Below are 27056 nucleotides of genomic sequence, written 5' to 3' on the forward strand. Positions count from 1 at the left end.
TGGTGTTTGTAAACATATTATTCGAAAAAGAAGACACAAACACGTCAACCTACAGAAAAGCAAACATGATAGCTCTTGCACATTTTTACACAGCATTAACGTCAGTGTTTATTAGCTCACCAACCACATACCTGCCTTAAAATGTATGATACAGTAAAACTTGTTTATGTCGACATGACCCAAACCCGATCTAGCCACATTTGTGACTTTACCAGACATGTAGAATAGGAAGAGCTATGATTTTTTTTAAAGGGCGTTCGTTGACATGTCTTTCTAACTTTAGTTTTCTTTTTTCAGGTATTTTATTTATAGTTATATTTTGTTGCATGTTTTTGACACAAACAACATTTGGTCCCGGGTGCATGATGTTAATTTTTGTTGTCGAATCCAGGTTGTTACTGTCATGCTTTTATTTTGAAGCTTATATTGCACTGAGCAGGACTTCACTGTGGTTGTTGTTTTACACATGTCAAAGTAAATGGACTTATATCAGGGGTGTCAAACATACGACCCATGGGCCACATCAGGCCCGCGAACAGGTTTAATCCGGTCCGCGGCCTGCGAGATGAGTTTGCCAAGTATGAAAATGAGCTGCAATTTTATTTATTGAAAGAAACTGTGGTTCTAAATGTGTCCACTAGATGTTGCAATAGCAATTTTTGTTTTGTTTTGCAATAGCAATTTGAGTCCAACCCACGTCAGACATGACACTCTTTAATCAATCAACTGCTCCTGCTGTGGCTGGCAGCAGATGGCGGCAGACTGATGCAGTATCGACGCACAATACCTTCTTTCCTTGTAAATTATCCACTCAATGGAGAACATAACGAAACGGTAAGATGCAAAGACTTTAGTCGACATGACCGTCATCTTCTTAGTAGCTAGAGTTCCCGGCAGCGCTCGCACTTGGTTGAAAGCGAGTTGCACACCCTGAACTCCATTGTAAAAATGTGCGTTTTCTACATTTGTTGTTTGTTCTGTTTTATTGTATGCTTAAATCTACCATGTTCACATTGGTTAAGTTTGAAGTTATGTTACCTTGATGTCAGCTATGGTGTATTTTTGATAATTGTTGTGTTTCTATTATAATTGCAATATTCGAATGATGATGAATTAATGTGTTGTGGCAGTTGCGGGTGTCACTAAACGATAAACGGGAATTGCTTGAAGTTTAATGCCTCCGTATATACACTGAGACTGTTTTTTAAACTGCACCAATTCTTTTCCTCAGAACTTTCAACTAACTTGAAGTGTTTTGCCAAGAGAATTATTTGTAAAATGTACATTTTCACAATGTGCTTGTTCTATTTTTTTTTTTTTATCAAAGCAAAACAAAGAAAACAATCTGAAGTTGGTTTTATTTTGAAGTTATCGTGCCGTGATTTTACCATAGATTTTCCTCCATGCGGCCCCTGAGCTAAAATGAGTTTGACACCCCTGACTTATATATATTTTTTTTATAGAAAAGTGATCTCCAAAAATTGGGCCACCATGTATGGCACTTTGTGGCACGTTAGACTAGGACTCGGTGAGTTGGTCGACATAAACGGGTTCTGTATCGCCAAAGAAGCTGCTCAGTCCACAAACATAGGTTCCATTTCCTGCTTTAATACTCCTCGCCCTCTTCGTCTTCGTCCTGCGAGTCGACGCCCACCTCCTCGTAGTCCTTCTCCAGGGCGGCCATGTCTTCTCTGGCTTCGGAGAACTCTCCCTCTTCCATCCCCTCGCCGACGTACCAGTGCACGAAGGCCCTCTTGGCGTACATCAGGTCAAACTTGTGGTCCAGTCGAGCCCAGGCTTCGGCGATGGCGGTGGTGTTGCTCAGCATGCACACGGCCCTCTGGACCTTGGCCAGGTCTCCGCCGGGAACCACAGTGGGGGGCTGGTAGTTGATGCCCACCTTGAAGCCGGTGGGACACCAGTCCACAAACTGGATGGAGCGCTTTGTTTTGATGTTGCTAATCGCCACGTTGACATCTTTGGGCACCACGTCGCCGCGGTACAGCAGGCAGCACGCCATGTACTTGCCGTGGCGAGGGTCGCATTTCACCATCTGATTGGCGGGCTCGAAGCAGGCGTTGGTGATCTCCGCCACGGTCAGCTGCTCGTGGTACGCTTTCTCTGCTGAGATGACGGGGGCATAGGTCGCCAGAGGGAAGTGGATGCGCGGGTAGGGCACCAGGTTGGTCTGGAACTCTGTCAAGTCCACATTCAGGGCGCCGTCGAAGCGCAGCGAGGCCGTGATTGAAGAGACAATCTGACTGATTAGCCGATTCAGGTTGGTGTATGACGGACGCTCTATGTCCAGGTTCCTGCGGCAGATGTCATAGATGGCCTCGTTGTCCACCATGAAGGCGCAGTCGGAGTGCTCCAAGGTGGTGTGCGTGGTCAGGATGGAGTTGTACGGCTCCACCACGGCGGTGGACACCTGAGGGGCCGGATAGATGGCGAACTCCAGCTTGGACTTCTTGCCGAAGTCAACGGAGAGACGCTCCATCAGAAGAGACGTGAAGCCGGAACCGGTTCCTCCTCCAAAGGAATGGAACACCAGGAACCCTTGGAGACCAACGCACTGGTCCGACTGAAAGAAGAAGATATGCTAAGTGTTCTACAAGGTTACGCCACATAGACGATATATTATTTTGGTTGATGATAGAGCTTTTAATCATTTTAATGACACATTCCAAATGTGTCCCGCAAATTTGACAGCGACACGCGAACTATGGTGTCCTCAATGTAGCGTCTTGGCTAGCAAGTAGCAGCGAATGTCCCTGCAGCTTCTGCATCACTAATCCTCGCCTCCATATACACAATGTTGGAGGATTCAAAAAGCATAGCAAACTGCTAAACTAGAGCTCTTGAACGGGTGGGCAGATCGATACAAATATCGACCCCATTGGGTTGAGTTTTTTTCTTGCCCTGATGTGGGATCTGAGCCGAGGACGTCGTTGTGGGAAGCCCAGGGAGGCCAGGGAAGCCCAGACTTCCCTCTCCCCAGCCACTTCGTCCAGCTCCTTCCGGGGGATCCCGAGGCATTCCCAGGCCAGCCGGGAGACATAGTCTTCCCAACGTGTCCTGGGTCTTCCCCGTGGCCTCCGACCGGTCGGACGTGCCCTAAACACCTCCCTAGGGAGGCGTTCGGGTGGCATACTGACCAGATGCCCGAACCACCTCATCTGGCTCCTCTCGATGTGGAGGAGCAGCGGCTTTACTTTGAGCTCCCCCCGGATGACAGAGCTTCTCACCCTATCTCTAAGGGAGAGCACCGCCACCCGGCAGAGGAAACTCATTCCGGCCGCTTGTACCCGTGATCTTGTCCTTTCGGTCATAACCCAAAGCTCATGACCATAGGTGAGGATGGGAACGTAGATCGACCGGTAAATTGAGAGCTTTGCCTTCCGGCTCAGCTCCTTCTTCACCACAACGGATCGATACAGCGTCCGCATTGCTGAATACGCCACACCGATCCCCTTGTCGATCTCATGATCCACTCCTCCGAGGTACTTGAACTCCTCCACTTGGGGCAGGGTCTCCTCCCCAACCCGGAGATGGCACTCCACCCATTTGTTATCTTGTTTTCCCATACTGCTGTGTCTCGTTTGCAAGTATCCTACTGCACTGTATTTATAGTAGTTCGATGGCAGTAGTGTATAGACTACGCTATGTTGCCTAAGCAGAAAGTAGTCTTTGCCATTAAGTTGAATGAGCCTCTTTTCTTTTGTTGAGCCCTACAAAGTGTTTATGGTGTACCTATTACACACTAGCTGTTTGATTGTAACGTGCATCGTAGTTTTAGTTCCATCCATCCATCCTTCTTCCGCTTATCCGAGGTCGGGTCGCGGGGGCAGCAGCCTAAGCAGGGAAGCCCAGACTTCCCTCTCCCCAGCCACTTCGTCCAGCTCCTCCCGGGGGATCCCGAGGCGTTCCCAGGCCAGCCGGGAGACATAGTCTTCCCAACGTGTCCTGGGTCTTCCTCGTGGCCTCCTACCGGTCGGACGTGCCCTAAACACCTCCCTAGGGAGGCGCTCGGGTGGCATCCTGACCAGATGCCCGAACCACCTCATCTGGCTCCTCTCGATGTGGAGGAGCAGCGGCTTTACTTTGAGCTCCCCCCGGATGGCAGAGCTTCTCACCCTATCTCTAAGGGAGAGCCCCGCCACCCGGTCGAGGAAACTCATTTCGGCCGCTTGTACCCGTGATCTTGTCCTTTCGGTCATAACCCAAAGCTCATGACCATAGGTGAGGATGGGAACGTAGATCGACCGGTAAATTGAGAGCTTTGCCTTCTGGCTCAGCTCTTTCTTCACCACAACGGATCGATACAGCGTCCGCATTACTGTTCATAACTTTTATGGACAGAATTTTTAGGCGCAGTCAAGGCGTTGAGGGGATCCGGTTTGGTGGCTGCAGGATTAGGTCTCTGCTTTTTGCAGATGATGTGGTCCTGATGGCTTCATCTAGCCAGGATCTTCAGCTCTCACTGGATCGGTTCGCAGCTGAGTGTGAAGCGACTGGGATGAGAATCAGCACCTCCAAGTCCGAGTCCATGGTTCTCGCCCGGAAAAGGGTGGAGTGCCATCTCCGGGTTGGGGAGGAGATCTTGCCCCAAGTGGAGGAGTTCAAGTACCTCGGAGTCTTGTTCACGAGTGAGGGAAGAGTGGATCGTGAGATCGACAGGCGGATCGCTAGTTTTAGTTTTGATTACTAAATTCCGAGGGGTTGAAATTGCCATGTAAAATGACTAATGGTAACTTTTAGCATGTTTATAACAAATCCCTAGTGTACATTTGAGCATCTTCTTCTTGCTTTGCTGGCATGGAAAATCACAACATTATATCGAAGCAACAAAGGTATCGATATACGGCACCGTATGATTTTACGAAAAATTGGTACCCGGTAGTACAAACCGACTCCGGTCTGTACCTATAAAAGTACTGAATTTGCTCCCCTCGGTGCGTTCTGCGGATAATTCTCACCAGCTTGCGGATCCTGTTGAGGACAGAGTCGATGTGCTCCTTTCCAACGGTGTAGTGCCCGCGGGCGTAGTTGTTGGCGGCATCCTCCTTACCAGAGATGAGTTGCTCCGGGTGAAAGAGCTGGCGATACGTTCCCGTGCGAACCTCATCTGGAAGAGGACATCATCAGCATGAGAGGAGTACAGTAAGTATTTGTTTTTTGTTATGTCCTGTCCAGCCACTCAGGCAAACCATATAGTTGATGTAGATGCCCATATATGCTGTACATATTTCATTAAGAAAAGAGAAGTGTGGGGTAGTTCTCTTGTTGCCTTATTGGTATTTGACTTTATTTAATGGATTCATTTAATATTACTATGCTTTTGTTTTGAAGCTTACTTTCCACTGAACAGGAAGTCACTGTGTGCATGTATCAATGCTGTGTAACGAGGCAGACTGTTATGTCGCTATTGTTAGTGAGCTGAGTGACAATGATGAAGTTAACAGTATTGCAACAACATGTCAACATAAACGAACAGGTCTTTTATAGAAATTATCATACTTGCCAACCTTGAGACCTCCGATTTCGGGAGGTGGGGGGTGGGGCGGGGGCGTGTTTGGGGGCGTGGTTAAGAGGGGAGGAGTATATTTATAGCTAGAATTCACCAAGTCAAGTATTTCATATATATATATATATATATATATATATATATATATATATATACATATATAAGAAATACTTGACTTTCAGTGAATTCTAGCTATATATATGCATATTTATTTTATTATATATATATATATATATATATATATATATATATATATATAAGAAATACTTGACTTTCAGTGAATTCTAGCTATATATATGTATATTTATTTTATTTTATATATATATATATATATATATATATATATATATATATATATATATATATATATATATATATATATATATATATATATATATATATATATATATATATATTAGAGATGCGCGGATAGGCAATTATTTCATCCGCAACCGCATCACAAAGTCGTCAACCATCCGCCATCCACCCGATGTAACATTTGATCAGAACCGCACCCGCCCGCACCCGCCCGTTGTTATATATCTAATATAGACGATGCAAGGCATTAGTGAGGTTATAAAGCTTTTGCCTGTTAAAGAAAGGAGACTGATCCAATGCAGCACAGACATTCACGTGCCACGCTGTCACGACCCAGACGCACACCAGTGCGCAATCATATGGGAGCCGCGCTGAGCGCACCTCCAAGCGCGTCTCGCTGCCGGCGACGGCCGGGTATGGGCCCGACGCTCCAGCGCCATCCATTTTCAGGGCTAGTTGATTCGGCAGGTGGGTTGTTACACACTCCTTAGCGGGTTCCGACTTCCATGGCCACCGTCCTGCTGTCTATATCAACCAGGGTGAGCCCCACCCCTTTCGTGAGCGCACTGCGCGCGGAGTGACCCCTGTTACGCGCCCCCGGCAACAGGGGTGGCGGGCAGGTAAGCTGCGCGGGCGGAGCGCGCGGAGTGACCCCTGTTACGAGCCCCCGGCCACGGGGGTGGCGGGCAGGTAAGCTGCTTACCTGCTGCGCGTGACGCCGGCCGCGGCGAAGGCGGACGAGGCGGGGTGTCGGTGCGGTGGGCGCGGTGGTGACCCTGGACGTGCGTCGGGCCCTTCTCGCGGATCGCCTCAGCTACGGCTCCCGGTGGGGCCCTCTCGGGGGAAGGGGCCTCGGTCCCGGACCCCGGCGAGGTGTCCCTTCTCCGCTCCGTAAAAGTGTCCATCTCTTTTTTTTTTAATCTTTTGTTGTGGCATATGCAGCAGGTGCCTGCTCGTTTTTCGTATGTGGGTAACAACATTTAACTATGTATATATATTTCCGAATTGGTTTAACTTCCACCCGCCTGAATCTATTTAAAATCTAATTTTTTTTTATTTCAACCGCCCGACCCGACCCGACCCGACCCGACCCGACCCGCGGATAAAATCTAATTTTTTTTTATTTCATCCGCCCGATCTGCGGATAATCCGCGGACTCCGCGGTTGTGCCCGCAAACCGCGCATCTCTAATATATATATATATATAAATAAAAGAAATACTTGAATTGCAGTGTTCATTTATTTACACATATACACACACATAACACTCATCTACTCATTGTTGAGTTAAGGGTTGAATTGTCCATCCTTGTTCTATTCTCTGTCACTATTTTTCTAACCATGCTGAACACCCTCTCTGATGATGCGTTCTGCTTCGTCTCCTTGTTGTGTGGCGCAGTTGTGCACTGCACTCTCTAAAAGCCCTAGATGTTATTGTCACATATGCATGTACAGTAGATGGCAGTATTGTCCTGTTTAAGAGTGTCACAACATTGCTGTTTACGGCAGACAAACTGCTTTACGGTAGACGAAAACGTGACCGCTGTTGTTGTGTGTTGTTGCCGCGCCGGGAGGACGTTAATGAAACTGCCTAACAATAAACCTGGAAGGGGTGTGGCCTCCAGCTCCGCCAGAATTTCTGGAGATTTTTGGGAGAAAATTTGTCCCAGGAGGTTTTCGGGAGAGCCGCTGAATTTCGGGAGTCTCCCGGAAAGTATGGAAATTATGCCTTTGGCTCTCAAATGTAATGTCGACAAAATCCGTTGACCTTGTGTGTCAACGTCAACTTCAGCAGGCACTTTTTTAGAAAAATACAAATAACTTGGTCAAACGGGATTGGTTGAGTTTGCGACATACACAGGTTGTCAACATAAACGGACCAATTTTCTTATAGACATTTTTGGGTCTAATTTATGTCGAGAAAAACGGGCGACCATTTATGTCAACTTTGGCTTAAACAGGCCCTTTTTTTAAAAGGGGAACATTATCACAATTTCAGAAGAGTTAAAACCATTAAAAATCAGTTCCCAGTGGCTTATTATATTTTTCGAAGTTTTTTTCAAAATTTTACCCATCACGCAATATCCCTAAAAAAAGCTTCAAACTGCCTGATTTTAACCATCGTTATATACACCCGTCCATTTTCCTGTGACGTCACATAGTGAAGCCAACACAAACAAACATGGCGGAAAGAACAGCAAGCTATAGCGACATTAGCTCGGATTCAGACTCGGATTTCAGCGGTTTAAGCGATGCAACAGGTTACGCATGTATTGAAACGGATGATTGTAGTGTGGAGGCAGGTAGCGAAAACGAAATTGAAGAAGAAACTGAAGCTATTGAGCCAGATCGGTTTGAACCGTATGCAAGCGAAACCGACGAAAACGACACGACAGCCAGCGACACGGGAGAAAGCGAGGACGAATTCGGCGATCGCCTTCTAACCAACGATTGGTATGTGTTTGTTTGGCATTAAAGGAAACTAACAACTATGAACTAGGTTTACAGCATATGAAATACATTTGGTAACAACATGCACTTTGAGAGTGCAGACAGCCCAATTTTCATCAATTAATATATTCTGTAGACATACCCTCATCCGCGCTCTTTTCCTGAAAGCTGATCCGTCCAGTTTTGGAGTTGATGTCAGCAGGCCAGGGAAGCTAGGGTCGATAGGGGGTTTAGCTCGCTCGTCTGCGGGAACAAACTGCCGCCATTGCTTGCCGTGCTACCGAGGCCCTTTGTCCCTGAATTGCTCACACACTCCGGCAGATTCAATGGGGGTCTGGCGGCACATTTCTTTGACTTTATCGTTGGAAATGCATCTGCTTTGAGTGTCGCAGGATATCCACACGTTCTTGCCATCTCTGTCGTAGCATAGCTTTCGTCGGTAAAGTGTGCGGAACAAACGTCCAATTTCTTGCCACTTTCGCATCTTTGGGCCACTGGTGCAACTTGAATCCGTCCCTGTTCGTGTTGTTACACCCTCCGACAACACACCGACGAGGCACGATGTCTCCAAGGTACGGAAAACAGTCGAAAAAACGGAAAATAACAGAGCTGATTTGACTCGGTGTTTGAGAAAATGGCGGATTGCTTCCCAAGAGCGAATAATAGAAAGGCGTTTAATTCGCCAAAATTCACCCATTTAGAGTTCGGAAATCGGTTAAAAAAATATATACCGGTAGTCTTTTTTCTGCAACATCAAGGTATATATTGACGCTTACATAGGTCTGGTGATAATGTTCCCCTTTTAACTAATGAGAAAATGACGACATGGGACTTGACGAGTTTGCGAAATAGACTGGTTGTCGACATAAACGGACCGATTTGTACAGACGTGACCCCCATTGGGTCTCAAGTTTTATGTCAACAAAAGTGATCGGTCATTTATGTCGCTCTCAACTTACTGTGAGCAACACTTTTTAGAAATAATATGGCCCAGGACTTGATGAGTTCGCGAAATAGACGGGCCGTCGACACCAATTTCTTTATAAAAATGACCTATTTTGGGTGTCAGAGCTTGGTTCGCATTGCCGGCAGTAAGTCGGACACGTTTCCGGTGAGGGTTGGACTCCGCCAAGGCTGCCCTTTGTCACCGATTCTGTTCATAACTTTTATGGACAGAATTTCTAGGCGCAGTCAAGGCGTTGAGGGGATCCGGTTTGGTGGCTGCAGGATTAGGTCTCTGCTTTTTGCAGATGATTTGGTCCTGATTGCTTCATCTGGCCAGGATCTTCAGCTCTCACTGGATCGGTTCGCAGCTGAGTGTTAAGCGACTGGGATGAGAATCAGCACCTCCAAGTCCGAGTCCATGGTTCTCGCCCGGAAAAGGGTGGAGTGCCATCTCCGGGTTGGGGAGGAGATCTTGCCCCAAGTGGAGGAGTTCAAGTACCTCGGAGTCTTGTTCATGAGTGAGGGAAGAGTGGATCGTGAGATCGACAGGCGGATCGGTGCGGCGTCTTCAGTAATGCGGACGCTGTATCAATCCGTTGTGGTGAAGAAGGAGCTGAGCCGGAAGGCAAAGCTCTCAATTTACCGGTCGATCTACGTTCCCATCCTCACCTATGGTCATGAGCTTTGGGTTATGACCGAAAGGACAAGATCACGGGTACAAGCGGCCGAAATGAGTTTCCTCCGCCGGGTGGCGGGGCTCTCCCTTAGAGATAGGGTGAGAAGCTCTGTCATCCGGGGGGAGCTCAAAGTAAAGCCGCTGCTCCTCCACATTGAGAGGAGCCAGATGAGGTGGTTCGGGCATCTGGTCAGGATGCCACCCGAGCGCCTCCCTAAGGAGGTGTTTAGGGCATGTCCGACCGGTAGGAGGCCACGAGGAAGACCCAGGACACGTTGGGAAGACTATGTCTCCCGGCTGGCCTGGGAACGCCTCGGGATCCCCCGGGAGGAGCTGGACGAAGTGGCTGGGGAGAGGGAAGTCTGGGCTTCTCTGCTTAGGCTGCTGCCCCCGCGACCCGACCTCGGATAAGCGGAAGAAGATGGATGGATGGATGGAATTTTATGTTGACAAAAGCTGTTGACCATGTATGTCGAAGTCGACTTAAGCGGGCACTTTTAAGTAGTAAGAACATGGTGGACTGGGATTTGATAATCTTGCGACATAGATGGGTTGTCGACCCATCTGGGTCTCAGATTTTACGTCCAGAATGAATGTTGATCTTGACCTAATCGGGCACTTTTTTTTTAGGAATAATAAACACACAGTAGACGGTACCTTGACATACAGTCGCGATCAAAAGTGTACATACACTTGTAAAGAACATAATGTCATGGCTGTCTTGAGTTTCCAATCATTTCTACAACTCTTATTTTTTTGTGATAGAGTGATTGGAGCACATACTTGTTGGTCACAAAAAAACATTCATGAAGTTTGCTTCTTTTATGAATTTATTATGGGTCTACTGAAAATGTGAGGGTCAAAAGTATACATACAGCAATGTTAATATTTGCTTACATGTCCCTTGGCAAGTTTCACTGCAATAAGGCGCTTTTGGTAGCCATCCACAAGCTTCTGCTTGAATTTTTGACCACTCCTCTTGACAAAATTGATGCAATTCAGCTAAATTTGCTGGTTTTCTGACATGGAGTTGTTTCTTCAGCATTGTCCACACATTTAAGTCAGGACTTTGGGAAGGCCATTCTAAAACCTTAATTCCAGCCTGATTTAGCCATTCCTTTACCACTTTTGTGTGTTTGGGGTCATTGTCCTGTTGGAACACCCAACTGCGCCCAAGACCCAACCTCCGGGCTGATGATTTTAGGTTGTCCGGAAGAATTTGGAGGTAATCCTCCTTTTTCATTGTCCCATTTACTCTCTGTAAAGCACCAGTTCCATTGGCAGCAAAACAGGCCCAGAGTTTAGTACTACCACCACCATGCTTGACGATAGGAATTGGTGTTCCTGGGATTAAAGGCCTCACCTTTTCTCCTCCAAACATATTGCTGGGTATTGTGGCCAAACAGCTCAATTTGTGTTTCATCTGACATCACATGGACAAAGATAAGACCTTCTGGAGGAAAGTTCTGTGGTCAGATGAAACAAAAATTGAGCTGTTTGGCCACAATACCCAGCGATATGTTTGGAGGAGAAAAAGTGAGGTCTTTAATCCCAGAAACACCACACCTACCGTCAAGCATGGTGGTGGTAGTATTATGCTCTGGGTCTGTTTTGCAGCCAATGGAACTGGTGCTTTACAGAGAGTAAATGGGACAATGAAAAATTCTTCAAGACCACCGGAGGTTGGGTCTTGGGCGCAGTTGGGTGTTCCAACAGGACAATGACCCCAAACACACGTCAAAAGTGGTAAAGGAATGGCTAAATCAGGCTGAAATGAATGGCCTTCACCAAGTGCGGACTTAAACGTGTGGACAATGCTGAAGAAACAAGTCCATGTCAGAAAACCAACAAATTTAGCTGAATTGCATCAATTTTGTCAAGAGGAGTGGTCAAAAATTCAACCAGAAGCTTGTGGATGGTTACCAAAAGCGCCTTATTGCAGGTAAACTTGCCAAGGGACATGTAAGCAAATATTAACATTGCTGTATGTATACTTTTGACCCAGCACATTTGCTCACATTTTCAGTAGACCCATAATAAATTCATAAAAGAACCAAACTTCATGAATGTGTTTTGTGACCAACAAGTATGTGCTCCAATCACTCTATCACAAAAAAAATCACAGTTGTAGAAATGATTGGAAACTCAAGACAGCCATGATATTATGTTCTTTGTCAACTTTTGATCGCGACTGTAGATGGGTTGTCGACATAAACGGGGGTGGACTGAAATGAGTTCCACTGTACCGGACGTGGTTAGTAGCCCAACTCACCAATGACAGTAGGTTCCAGGTCGACAAAGATGGCCCTGGGCACATACTTTCCTGTGCCGGTCTCACTGAAGAAGGTGGTGAAGGAATCGTCGTGGCCTCCTCTAGGCTTGTCGCTGGGCATCTGGCCGTCGGGCTGGATGCCGTGCTCCAGGCAGTACAGCTCCCAGCAGGTGTTGCCCATCTGGACACCAGCCTGGCCGACGTGGATGGAGATACACTCGCGCTGGGGGCACAGAGGACAGATGCATTATTTGATTTATTTTTTAATCAGATTAATCACGATTAAGATTATCACGCGCTTGCGTGATTTAAATTATTTAAAGAAAAACATGGACACAATTGCAATTTTATTGTCAGAATGTTATTTCGGAAAACAGTTTTTATAATGTCTTACTTGCTGACTGTTGTATCTAAAGTTATTTCAGGCTGTATAGGCATACTTGCCAACCTTGAGACCTCCGATTTCGGGAGGAGGGGGCGTGGTCGGGGGTGGGGCGGAGCGTGGTTGGGGGCGTGGTTAAGAGGGGAGGAGTATATTGACAGCTAGAATTCACCAAGTCAAGTATTTCATACATATATATATATATATATATATATATATATATATATATATATATATATATATATATATATATATATATATCAGAGGTGTGGACTCGAGTCACATGACTTGGACTCGAGTCAGACTCGAGTCATGAATTTGATGACTTTAGACTCGACTTGACAAAATGTAAAAAGACTTGCAACTCGACTTAGACTTTAACATCAATGACTTGTGACTTCACTTGGACTTGAGCCTTTTGAATTGATATGACTTGACATGACTTGCTACTTTTATTCGGGAGCGCTCCGTATTTTTCATTGTGTACTTGTCTATCAGCGTTGCGTGTGTCAGCTGGTGTGGTCTCAGTACAACAGCCAATCAAATTAGATCTACTTTGTTTTCATCACACAGCATTCATCCAATCAAATTGCAGGACAACCAACGAAGAAGACATGTCCAAACCACACGCCAGTGAACAAAAAATGATACCTAAAATAATTTTGTTTGGGTATAAAAATTACGAGGTGGTCAACACAAAACGGTTTGCAGTATGCAACACATGCGGATCGAAAATTACTGATGGAGAGGCAACAACTTCCAACTTCGTCCGGCATTTGAAGTTGCACAAAGAACGGTAAGTTTTGAATGTAAGATAACGTTTATTGGCTAAGTAACGTGACTTTTATTTGCTGTGTAGTTAAATCAGTGAGGCTGTAAACTCACTGCTAACGTTATAACGTTATTGCAAACACGGGAATCTGTTGCAGTTCACTACCTTATTCATACTTTTTGTTCAGTGATTTTTTTTAAGCAGGGTTACGTTAGTCAATATATCACACGTAACGTTAGACGGCGGTCAGCAGCACCGCGTATTTTAGCCACCTAAAAAAAGACAAAAATAGTAAAATAAAGGTCAGTTAAAATGTATACTATATTATGAATATGTGTACCGTTTTAGCTAGCTTTCTGACATACTGTTGGTTGTTTACCTCAGTGGTCCCCAACCACCGGGCCGCGGCCCGGTACTGGTCCGTGGATCGATTGGTATCGGGCCGCACAAGAAATATTTTTTTTTCTTTTCTTTTTTTAATTAAATCAACATAAAAAACACAAGATACACTTACAAGTAGTGCACCAACCCAAAACAACTCTCTCCCCCCTTTTGTTCTGGGCATTGAACATGAAGACTCTTCCTTCACTGTTCCGAGTGGCCATGAGAGTCTTGGCAGTGCCTGCCTCCAGTGCTCCAGTGGAGCGAGTTTTCAGCCATCGTGCACAAATGACTGACAGACTCTTGGCTAATTTGGTCTTTTGCAAATGCAATGCAGCATAGGGCCCTGACATATAAAAAGTACAACTTTTTTGTTATGTTCACGTGTATGTCATGTTTTTTCAATGTTAACACTTTTGTACAAATAAGTACATTTGCACTTTATTTTTCAATGTGTTTGTTCTGTAAAGGAATGAGTTAATGTTTAAAATGACTGGTTAATAGTGCTATTATAAAGTGCAATGTCAGCACAATTTTCTTTCCTGCAATTTAAAATGCACTTGTTTTAATAAATAAATACAGCGTTTGAAAAGCATACACAATCTGTGTTAATATATTAGTCTGTGGTTAAAAGGACTTGAAAGGACTCGAAACTCAAAATGCAGGACTTAGGACTTGACTTGAGACTTTCCAGTCTTGACTTTGGACTTGACTCGGGGCTTGCCTGTCTTGACTCGGGACTTGACTCGGACTTGAGGGCAAAGACTTGAGACTTACTTGTGACTTGCAAAACAATGACTTGGTCCCACCTCTGATATATATATATATATATATATATATATATATATATATATATATATATATATATATATATATATATATATATATATATATACATATACATATATATATATATATATATATATATATATATATATACATATATATATATATATATATATATATATATATATATATATATATATATATATAGATATCTACATCCTGAAAATATGCAAACAAAACTGTGTTTAGATAATTGATACTTCAAACTTGCATAAATAAATATTAAGGAATATAACATAATTTGGCTTCTGAGAGTTTCAAAATGTAATGAATAAAATGCTAAAGTTGTTGATAAACAAGCAATTCTTTTAATAATTAAATATGGTCATTTTAAATGAATTATTATGATAATTTAAAATCAATTATTTCAAATATGTTTATTTTAATGTATAATTCTATGGCTGGATGTAATAAGGAGTCAGGAAAAAATACAATTAATTTTGATGTTTTTAGCAAAATATAGTAAACATGTATTTAGTTTTTTTTTTGTAAATTAATAAATATATTTATTTTTAGGTAAGATAAACATAATAATACAATTTATGTCTAGTCTGGATGATTTAGTTATTGTCACCCTGTTGTCCTCCCATCATGAAAAAAGGCTGTCCTCACTCAGGTCCACATGGAGCTGGAGGGGGCGTGGCTTCCAGCTTCGGCTGAAAATCGGGAGATTTTCGGGAGAATATTTGTCCCGGGTGGTTTTCGGGAGAGGCGCTGAATTTCGGGAGTCTCCCGGAAAATTCGGGAGGGTTGGCAAGTATGTGTATAGGGTTAGGGTTAGGGCAGGGGTCGGGAACCCGCGGCTCTAGAGCCGCATGCGGCTCTTTAGCGCCGCCCTAGTGGCTCTCTGGAGCTTTTTCAAAAATGTATGAAAAATGGAAAAAGTTGAGGGGAAAAAAAAAAATTTTTTGTTTTAATATGGTTTCTGTAGGAGGACAAACATGACACAAACCTCCCTAATTGTTATAAATCACACTGTTTGTATTAAACATGCTTCACTGATTCGAGTATTTGGCGAGCGCCGTTTTGTCCTACTAATTTTGGCAGTCCTTGAACTCACCTTAGTTTGTTTACATGTATATCTTTCTGCGACTTTCTAGGACGTGTTTTATGCCACTTCTTTTTCTGTCTCATGTTATCCACCAAACTTTTAACGTTGTGCATGAATCCACAAAGGTGAGTTTTGTTGATGTTATTGACTTGTGTGGAGTGCTAATCAGACATATTTGGTCACTGCATGACTGCGAGCTAATCGATGCTAACATGCTATTTAGGCTAGCTATATGTACATATTGCATAATTATGCCTCATTTGTAGCTATATTTGAGCTCATTTAGTTTCCTTTAAGTCATATTAATTCAATTTATATCTCATGACACACTATCTGTATGTAATATGGCTTTTAATTTTTTTGCGGCTCCAGACAGATTTGTTTTTGTATTTTTGGTCCAATAAGGCTCTTTCAACATTTTGGGTTGCCGACCCCTGGGTTAGGGTTAGGGGTTTTCAGGTTAAATATGCCAGCGAGCACACCAGTCGAAGTCTCCTCACTCATCTTTGCACTGACGGATTCATCCACCTGATCAACTGACCGTGAAACAACCTTTCATGTAACCATCCACTGTTAAGGTACTACTTTTGTTTTTTTTTGGAGTTTTGTAGACAGTGCAGTATAGTGTATCATGCATACTTGCCAACCCTCCCGGATTTTCCGGGAGACTCCCGAAATTCAGCGCCTCTCCCGAAAACCTCCCGGGACAAATTTTCTCCCGAAAATCTCCCGAAATTCAGGCGGACCTGGAGGCCACGGAGAGTCCGCATGGAGCAATGTTGTTGTAATATATTGCGTTGGAGGCAATAACCAGGCGAGGTGATGAAGTACGTCTCTTTACTGTCGACTTCAGAACAGACTCACACACGTGACGTCAGGTGCGCAACACCACGTAAATCGCTGGCCAACCAAAAAGTAACCCCAGTACGCTATAGCCAACATTCACCAGGAGATGGCAACAGACAAACATAGATCACTCTATTACATTCCTCCCCTTTTAGAAATGTAGAAGTTACTCAAAAGAAATAAACAACCCAACCCAAAAATGCTGCAGCTCAAATAAAAAACTGTTACTGTACTGAACTCTTAAGCCTCATTTGTAAACAATAACATGCTTATTATACAAACAGTATTTGTACATCTTTAACACAGATTTTTATACTGTCTTCAGAGATTCAGTTTTTTTGGTGGTACTCGAAACCTTTCTGGGTACCTGCGGATCACTGGTGGGGTTTTTGTTGTGGGTGATCTGGGTTCTGATGATGGCAACTCAGCAGCCCTTGAATCTGGTTCAATGATTAGACTAGTTTGTGTCTGACTCACTGATGGTCCTGGTGATGGAACTGAAACAGCACTGTCCAGGTGTACTGATGGCACATTTTCTGCAACTGGTGGAGAAGAGACAACTGGCAGTCTCTCCATGTTTTCTCGCCATGGTAACATGTGATCCACATGCACTGTGCGTTGTCTCTGTCCCTCTTGATAGATAGATTGATATATATATATATATATATATATATATATATATATATATATATATATATATATATATATAAGAAAATACTTGACTTTCAGTGAATTCTAGCTATATATACTGTATATAAATTTATTTCATTATATATATATATATATATATATATATATATATATATATGTATGAAATCAGAATCAGAATCAGAATCAGCTTTATTGTCATTACGCAAGGTAACGAGATTGAGGCCATTCCATACAGTGCGATGTGTGCATGCTAGAAAAACAATGTGCAAATATATAAAAATATAAAAAATGTACTTGACTTGGTGAATTCTAGCTGTAAATATACTCCTCCCCTCTTAGCCATGCCCCCAACCACGCCCCCGCCCCACCCCTGGATGATGTTTTTGTTATTTTCTGTTTGTTTTGGACTCTTTTAGTTCCTGTTTGCGCTCCCTTGTTTGTTTAGTTACCATGGCGACTTATTAGTTTCACCTGCCTCATGTGTTCGGGACACGCACCTGCTCTAATTAAGAGACTATTCTTTAAGCCTGTCTTTGCCAGTTAGTCGGCCTGGCGACATTGCTCTTTTCATGCTCGTTTCATGCCATTGTTTCATTCATGCCGCAGTAAGTCTTGTTCGTTCTATGCCATAGTCTGGTTAGTTGTTTTCTATGTCCAACGTTCAGTCTTAAGTGTTAGCGTATGTTTCCTGCGTGAATACTTTTATCTTTGATAACTTTTTGATAACTGGGGACGGCGTGGCACGGTTGGGAGAGTGGCCGATCCCCAGCTTCTACCAACCTCGTCACGTCCGTCGTGTCCTTGAGCAAGACACTACACCCTTGCTCCTGATGGGTCGTGGTTAGCGCCTTGCGTGGCAGCTCCCGCCATCAGTGTGTGAATGGGTAAATGTGGAAATAGTATCAAAGCGCTTTGAGTACCTTGAAGGTAGAAAAAGCGCTATACAAGTATAACCCATTTACCTTTTTTTTTTTTAACTTCCCATCCATCGATCCATCTACGTTCGCTTATCCCAGGTCGGGTCGCAGGGGCAGCAGCCTAAGCAGAGAAGCCCAGACTTTCCTCTCCCCAGTCACTTTGTCCAGCTCTTCCCGGGGGATCCCAAGGCGTTCCCAGGCCAGCCGGGACACATAGTCTTCCCAACGTGTCCTGGGTCTTCCCCGTGGCCTCCAACCGGTCGGACGTGCCCTAAACACCTCCCTAGGGAGGCGTTCGGGTGGTATCCTGACCAGATGCCCGAACCACCTCATCTGGCTCCTCTCCATGTGGAGGAGCAACGGCTTTACTTTGAGCTCCCCCCGGATGACAGAGCTTCCCACCCTATTTCTAAGGGAGAGCCCCGCCACCCGGCGGAGGAAACTCATTTCGGCCGCTTGTACCCGTGATCTTGTCCTTTCGGTCATAACCCAAAGCTCATGACCATAGGTGAGGATGGGAACGTAGATCGATTGGTAAATTGAGAGCTTTGCCTTCCGGCTCAGCTCCTTCTTCACCACAATGGATCGATACAGCGTCCGCATTACTGAAGACGCCGCACCGATCCGTCTGTCGATCTCACGATTAGGGAGATGATATTTGACAAGAAATTATCGAGTTCGAGCCCATTATCGAATCCTCTTATCGAACCGATTCCTTATCGATTCTCTTATCGAATCCAGATAGGTTGTTGTATATGGAAAAAAACCACACAGTATTGGTTTTAATAAAACCTTGTTGCTGCTTCTGTATCTGCCGCCAAATGACTGAGCTACGTCATTTCCTGGGATGTGTCACAGGGCATTTCCTGTGGGACGGGATCCGAATAAAGAACCAACTGTTTTTCTTTACTATAGTGGCCTTCTCAAAAAGGGATTCGAGTCCATGGAAACGGTTCTTTTCTTATCGAACAACCGGGAGAACCGGTTTCGAACATCATCCCTACTCACGATCCACTCGTGAACAAGACTCCGAGGTACTTGAACTCCTCCACTTGGGTTGATTTTCATTTTATTTTTGTAAACTTTTCACACAGTCATCGTGGGGTTTTGTGTGTAAGAATTTTGAGAACAAAAATTAATTAACTCCATTTTGGATTAAGGCTGTAACATGACGCAATGTGTGGTTAATCAAGTTAACTCTGCTCTAATTGTTTTTATTGTTGGTGTTATTGTAGTGCAGGGGTGCTCATTACGTTGATCGCGAGCTACCGGTCGATCTCGGAGGGTGTGTCAGTCGATCACCAGCCAGGCATTAAAAAAATAGTCCTAAAAATGAGTGATCATAAATCCTCACTATGACGTCACTTTCGTCACTTGATTGACATTCACGGCACCCGAGGGTCTTCTGAGATGACGCTGGCTGCTGCCAGCTCATTAAAATTACCGACTGGAAGGCGAGAAACACTTTATTTCAACAGACTGGCGCCGTACCTGTCGTCAAAACTCCAAAGACCGACTGCACAGTTGCACAGTTGCGCTAACAAAATAAGAGTCTCACAAGAAAGCTGCCGTGCACAAGCTAGCAAGCTACGGAGTTTGCCGACAATGTATTTCTTGTAAAGTGTATACAAAGGAGTACGGAAGCTGGACAAATAAGATGCCAAAAACCAACCACTTTCATGTGGTATTGGACAGAAAGGAGGACTTTTTTTCTCCTCTATTCGAAAATGCGGACGTTATCAGCACCACTGTCTGATTCCAATTAATGCAAGTCATCAGAATCAGGTAATACACCAACTTATATTCTTGTCTTCATGAAAGAAAGGAATCTATATGTGTTAAACATGCTTGTATTATCTTTAAACACCTTTAACTTATTAACAATATTAACTATATGTGTTAAACATGCTTGTATTATCTTTAAACACCTTTAAGTTGTTAACAATATTAACTATATGTGTTAAACATGCTTGTATTATCTTTAAACACCTTTAAGTTGTTAACAATATTAACTATATGTGTTAAACATGCTTGTATTATCTTTAAACACCTTTAAGTTGTTAACAAACTATAACCTGCTACCAAAGAATGTACAACAATTCTTCTCAACTAAAGAGGAGAAATATAACCTTAGAGGAAAAAATAATTTAAAACATTTATATGCACGTACAACACTTAAAACTTTTAGCATATCAGTATGTGGAATTAAATTATGGAATGGATTAAGTAAAGAAGTTAAAAATTGTACTGATATGATCCAGTTTAAGAGGTTGTTCAAAATAATAGTGCTTACAGAGTACAAAAAAGAAGAATTATGAGAAATACTTTCAACCTTATTGAAAATAAGATATTCTTCATCTCAGTATGTTAATAATGACTGAATTAATTAATTAATTACATATTACAAAACTGTTGTATACTAATTCATAGATGTTATTTTATTATATAAAAAGGTCAGTAAATGATTCTATATATTTGTAAACGCTTGAAGTGGGAAAGGGGTAGGATTAAATAAGCTTTGCTTCTTCCTACTCCTTTTCGGGCATGATGTAAAATGAAATGATATGAAATTGTGTGATGTATTATGATGTAAGTGTGTTCATGTTCGAAATAAACTAAAGAAAGAAAGAAAAGAACAATATTAACTATATGTATTAAACATTCTTGTATTATCATTAAACACCTTTAATTTATTAACAATATTAACTATGTGTTAAACATGCTTGTATTATCATTAAACACCTTTAACTTGTTAACAATATTAACTATATGTGTTAAACATGCTTGCATTATCTTTAAACACCTTTAACTTGTTAACTATATGTATTAAACATACTTGTATTATCATTAAACACCTTTAATTGTTTAACAATATTAACTATATGTGTTAAACATGCTTGCATTATCATTAAACACCTTTAACTTGTTAACAAAAACATATATTTCATAAATAAGTAAATATAAATGATATATATGAATGAGGTAGATCCCCACGACTTGATCAATTGAAAAGTAGCTCGCCTGCAGAAAAAGTGTGAGCACCCTTGTTGTAGTGGGAAAAAAAGTACTCCTACTAATGATTGCAAATGGTCACACCTTCTGACATCCCGACAAGCAGAAACCGGAGGGTTTCCTGACCTAAATATGCCGATGGTGCTGGAAGTGCTTCCACGCCCTGTGCAAATATTTCCAAGTTCCTTTTGAAAGTCAGGGCCAGGGCGGGTGTGGGGGGGCAGACGAGAGAAGTGCGGGCACGCCGCGACGCAACAAGTCAGGTCTCGTCGTTTCGGCAGTTTTGGCACAAAGCAGTCTATTGAGCATTTTGCTGCCAAAGCTCATTGCACACAGCGTCCAGTCAGACACTTCATGCAGCAAGTTGTTTATGCCTTCAGAACACAAACACGACAACTAATCATTGTGCATATTTGGCCACCGTGACCTCATTCCCTTGAAGGGGGAGGGGACGTGACTCACGGAAATATGTGTGTTGTTGTGACATTCCTCTCTCTCTGTCTCTTTCAAGCCAAAAAAACATGTCCACAATGGAGCTCATTGTGTTTTCCCACGGAGCTGCCCTCACTAAAACCGGCATTGATTTTTTTTTTTTTAATTCATTTATCCTGTTGATGTCTTGACCCTTGACCCCTTGCACCCTCTCCCGGGGGAGTTGCTAAGTTGGGAGCCAGCAGCCAGCTCAGCTATTTTGAGCGATTCCCGCTGCACTCGCCCTACATATGGCCGCCATTATCATCCACATTCGCGCTCGTAAAAACGACATCCTCCACTCTGGTGTGGCAACGTTCCTACGTCAGCTGCTCGTTACAACACAGGAAAGTAGATATTGCCGCTCCTTCCTGTTTTATAAGAAGACGCCATTGTACTGAACACAACATAGTGAGCGATACGGCACATTTAAGTGTTGATTGGATACCAAGTAACTGCTATACAGCACCAGTGTTACCAATACTTTTTTACTTACTGTACTATTTTTCAAGTATTTTGAATAACTTTGTAAGTTTGCCTATAATTATAATATGAGGGGTAGGAATTAAATAAACTCTGCTTGTTTCTTCTAATCCTTTTTGGACATGACAAACTGTAAATAAGTGTTGTATTGTGTAATGCAAAAAAAAACAACTGAACATTTTAAGATAAAAGACTAGATTTTAGGGAGAAAAAAAATAATTAAACACTAGTGAAATTATATGTCCATGCAGCTAGTTAATTTTATTGTATTTTATTATTATTTTTCATTTTATTTTTACATCATATATCTGTTGTCTGCCCTAAATGTCAAAATATTTTTTGTTTATATCCCAACCATACCACCCCCCCCCCCAAAAAAGAAGGAAACAGCAAAAAAAAAAAATTTTTAAGAAAAAGTAATATCTACAAATAAATCAATTTTATTTCTTATTATTATTATTAATGTATTATTATGTATTTTTTTGTTTATTGAACAGCTAGTTAATTTTACTCGGTATTACATCCTAAATAATATTTCTATATCCAGAGTTTTAGGATAGAAATAAGTATTTTACTCTGAAAACAAGCATTATTCAACTTGTGTTTTCTAAATTAAGCATCCACAGGATATTTTATTTATTTTTTGAGTTATTTTTTCCAATTTTAACATTAAATATAAATATACATATTCATGCTAATGTTGTAAAATCAAAGACAAAAAAAAAAGAAAGTAAATACCTCTTTAAACTAAGGAAATTTTTATAATTCTTTTAACAATTTAAAATATTGATATTATAAATGGATAATAATCACTGTATAATCAACATAAAACACAGCACAAAGACTTTAAGCAACCAAAAAATAAATGAAAAATCAATTAATTTATTTGGGAATAATGTATTACAAAAAAAAAAAACTGACAAAATGTAAAATAAAAGGCTAGATTTTAGGGAGGAAAAAAAATCAAACAATATGAAATTATCTGTCCATGCAGATACTTAATTTTACTCGGTATTACATCCTAAATAAGATTTTTATATCCAGAGTTTTAGGATAGAAATAAGTATTTTACTCTGAAAACAAGCATTATTCAACTTGTGCCTTCTAAATTAAGCATCCACGGCATATTTTCTATGTGTGGAAAACAAAAATATTTTATTTTGAAGAGTTTTTTTTCTCCAATTTTAACATTAAATATAAATATAAATATTCATGCTAAAATAAGATTATGTTGTAAAGTCAAAGACTAAAAAAATAAGTAAATAGCTCTTTAAACTAGGGAAAATTCTATCATTTTTTTAACAATTTAAAATATTGATAAAAAAAACAACCTGACAAAATGTAAAATAAAAGGCTAGATTTTAGGGAGGAAAAAAAAATTAAACACTATTGAAATTATCCGTCTATGCAGCTAGTTAATTTTGCTCGGTAATACATCCTAAATAAGATTTTTATATCAAGAGTTTTAGGATAGAAATAAGTATTTTATTCTGAAAACAACCATTATTCAACTTGTGATTTCTAAATTAACCATCCACGGGATATTTTATATGTGGGTGAGTTATTTTTTCCAATTTTAACATTAAATATAAATATAAATATTCATGCTAAAATAAGATTATGTTGTAAAGTCGAAGACTAAAAAAATAAGTAAATAGCTCTTTAAACTAGGGAAATTTCTCTAATTTTTTTTAAATAATTTAAAATATTGATATTATAAATGGATAAAAATCACTATAATCAAAATAAAACACAGCAAAAAGACTTTAAGCAACCAAAAATATATATATACAATTAATTTATTTGTGAATAATGTATTACAAAATAAAAACTGCCAAATGTAAAATAAAAGGCTAGATTTTAGGGAGAAAAAAAAAAAAAAAACACTAGTGAAATTATCTGTCCATGCAGCTAGTTAATTTTACTCGGTATTACATCCTAAATAAGATTTTTATATCTAGAGTTTTAGGATAGAAATAAGTATTTTATTCTGAAAACAAGAATTATTCAACTTGTGATTTCTAAATTAAGCATCCACGGGATATTTTCTGTGTGGAAAACGAATATATATATATATATACACAGTATATATATATATATATATATATATATTTATATATATATATATATATTTATATATATATATATATATATATATATATATATATATATATATATATATATATATATATATATATATATATATATATATATATATATATATATATATATATATATATATACATATTCTTGCTAAAATAAGATTATGTTGTAAAGTTGAAGACTAAAAAAATATGTAAATAGCTCTTTAAACTAGGGAAAATTCTATAATTTTTTAAACAATTTAAAATATTGATATTATAAATTGATAATCTTATCTGCCAATAGAACAAGAAAATTTGGCTTCTCAAGACTTTCCAAAACAAACTAAATTAAAGCTGCAAGCATCGATGGACGGGACCAACATTGAGGCCTGATTGGGCTGCTGCCCCCGCGACCCAAGCCCGAATAAGCGGTAGAAGATGGATGGATGGATTATTACACAGCGAAAAAGTTGTATACACATGTATTATACTTGAAGTACATTTGTGCAGGTGGGTGCGAATGTACCCATTACCAGAGCAAAGGTGACTGTTTTTACAAAACTATTGTTTTGAAGGGGGAATTGCAAACTTCCTGTTGATTTTTGCTGGGGGTTGTCAGTGTATGAAATCTAGGTCAAAGTGAGACCTACATAGAGGTTTTTGTTTCATGTCTCTACAACATTCCTACTGGAAGTTACAGGCAGTTTTGTCTGTGTTTTCTTCCTAGGGGGTGCTAGAGCGCAATTTTGAGTTTTGGGGTTTGGTTTTTTGATTAGATCGCAATTTTTGCCAGTCCTGATGTGTGTGTCCAATTTGGTGAGTTTTGAAGCACGTTAAGAGGGTCAAATTACAGCTCAAAGAGGCAAAGGTGACTGTTTTTACAAAACTATTGTTTTGAAGGGGGAATTGCGAACTTCCTGTTGATTTTTGCTGGGGGTTGTCAGTGTATGAAATCTAGGTCAAAGTGAGACCTACATAGAGGTTTTTGTTTCATGTCTCTACGACATTCCTACTGGAAGTTACAGGCAGTTTTGTCTGTGTTTCCTTCCTAGGGGATGCTAGAGCGCAATTTTGAGTTTTGGGGTTTGTTTTTTTGATTAGATCGCAATTTTCGCCAGTCCTGATGTGTGTGTCTAATTTGGTGAGTTTTGAAGCACGTTAAGAGGGTCAAATTACAGCTCAAAGAGGCAAATGTGACTGTTTTTACAAAACTATTGTTTTGAAGGGGGAATTGCAAACTTCCTGTTGATTTTTGCTGGGGGTTGTCATTGTATGAAATCTAGGTCAAAGTGAGACCTACATAGAGGTTTTTGTTTAATGTCTCTACGACATTCCTACTGGAAGTTACAGGCAGTTTTGTCTGTGTTTTCTTCCTAGGGGGTGCTAGAGCGCAATTTTGAGTTTTGGGGTTTGGTTTTTTGATTATATCGCAATTTTCGCCAGTCCTGATGTGTGTGTCCAATTTGGTGAGTTTTGAAGCACATTAAGAGGGTCAAATTACAGCTCAAAGAGGCGGGGGTATGATGATAATAATAATAATAATAATAATAATAATAATAATAAAACACTAGAAATACAATAGTGTCCTCTGTCCCAAAGGGACATTCGGTCCCTAATTAGCTAACCTCAATGAACCCAAAAATACCTTAAAATAAGTATATTCTCACTAATAACAACTGTACTACTATATGAGTACCTATTTTCTATTGTTTCAATGAAAATAAAACAGCAAAGTCCATTTGGCTGTCATCTGTTTTAATTATGAGACACAATTGTGTTTTTTTTTACATGCTTAACATAAGAAATTATTACTTTAAAAAAGTAGTTTTATACTTATATGCTTTGCAACAGTTGATATTCTAGTTTCAAGCATGTTTTACTCAATATAGGTCATCAAATCTCAGCAACAAGCTGTAATATCTTACTGAGATCATTTAGGACCAAAACACTAAAAACAAGTAAAACACTCTATAACATAAAATCTGCTTAGTGAGAAGAATTATCTTATCAGACAGAAAATAAGCAAATATCTTATTTGAGATATTTCATCTTACTTAGATTTCAGTTTTTTTTGCAGTGTACTGCATTGTGTTCATTTTAAATGTCTTTGGTCCCCCTTGAAAAAACAAGATGCTGCATCTCAAGGGGTTTTTCCCCCATTACTAAATTCAAATTCAACAACGGAACAAAAAGAGAGGGAAAAAAAAAAAAAAAAAAAATTTGAAAAATATCAATGTCGTAATGCTAGTATTTATTGGATGTACTTATACTGCCATTGGTATCGGTGCTATCGATGTTTGCATCGACCTGCTTGTTTCTGCATATTAAAGTAAAGATGCTAACTTAAATCCAAAGTAATCAGTCCACGCCCCACACCCAAAATTTCCCTCAACGGCCTGAAAAGGAAGTGCAACCGTTATCTTTCGAACTTTCCCCAACTATGCGGTGAACGTTGCGACATACTGGGATCCCGCCTAAAAGGCAGAGAGGTCAGCGCCCTTCCTCCACAAAACACTGAATAATGAATAGAAAAAAAAATACTTTTTTTTTGCATGACGTCAGATCTTTCCACCGCACATGATCGGTCTTTGAATTCCGTGGTCCGGTGGCAAAGGACACAAATAGCATGCGAAGGCCTGCAGAGGCCACATCAGCAGTCAGGGCCAGCAGGCCCTCCATGCAGCCCCCACATGGAAAGTGTTAACCTTCACCGGAGGCGCAGTCACATGCCGCAACTTTGCTTCCTGTTCTCTTAACAACTTTTCAAACTCCAAAATTCCGAGCCCGTGAGGCGGAACAAAGCCTCACGACACACACCGCGACAAAGAAACTCACCATTCTGCTGTTTAGGTGGTCCTTTTTTTGGCACAAAAAAAAAGAAGTGAAAGTCTGGTGGTCCTCACAGCGCCTGTAATGAGAGCTCTGTGAGTGAAGTAAGCATCAGTGTCTCACGCACACACACACTTTTATAACT

At 41.1% G+C, this 27056-nt stretch overlaps 1 protein-coding gene across 1 annotated transcript; it reads right to left on the minus strand.

Moving 5' to 3' along the window:
• Positions 1-27056, minus strand: LOC133578159 (tubulin alpha chain-like). The gene is made up of 4 exons (XM_061932354.1): positions 26918-27056; positions 12187-12409; positions 4977-5125; positions 1-2581 (listed from the first exon to the last, which is right to left on the minus strand). Exons 1-4 carry the CDS (start codon positions 26918-26920, stop codon positions 1607-1609), a joined length of 1350 nt encoding a protein of 449 aa, XP_061788338.1. The 5' UTR covers positions 26921-27056; the 3' UTR covers positions 1-1606.

This window comes from Nerophis lumbriciformis, linkage group LG38, assembly GCF_033978685.3.
Source record: "Nerophis lumbriciformis linkage group LG38, RoL_Nlum_v2.1, whole genome shotgun sequence".
Lineage (NCBI taxonomy): Eukaryota > Metazoa > Chordata > Actinopteri > Syngnathiformes > Syngnathidae > Nerophis > Nerophis lumbriciformis.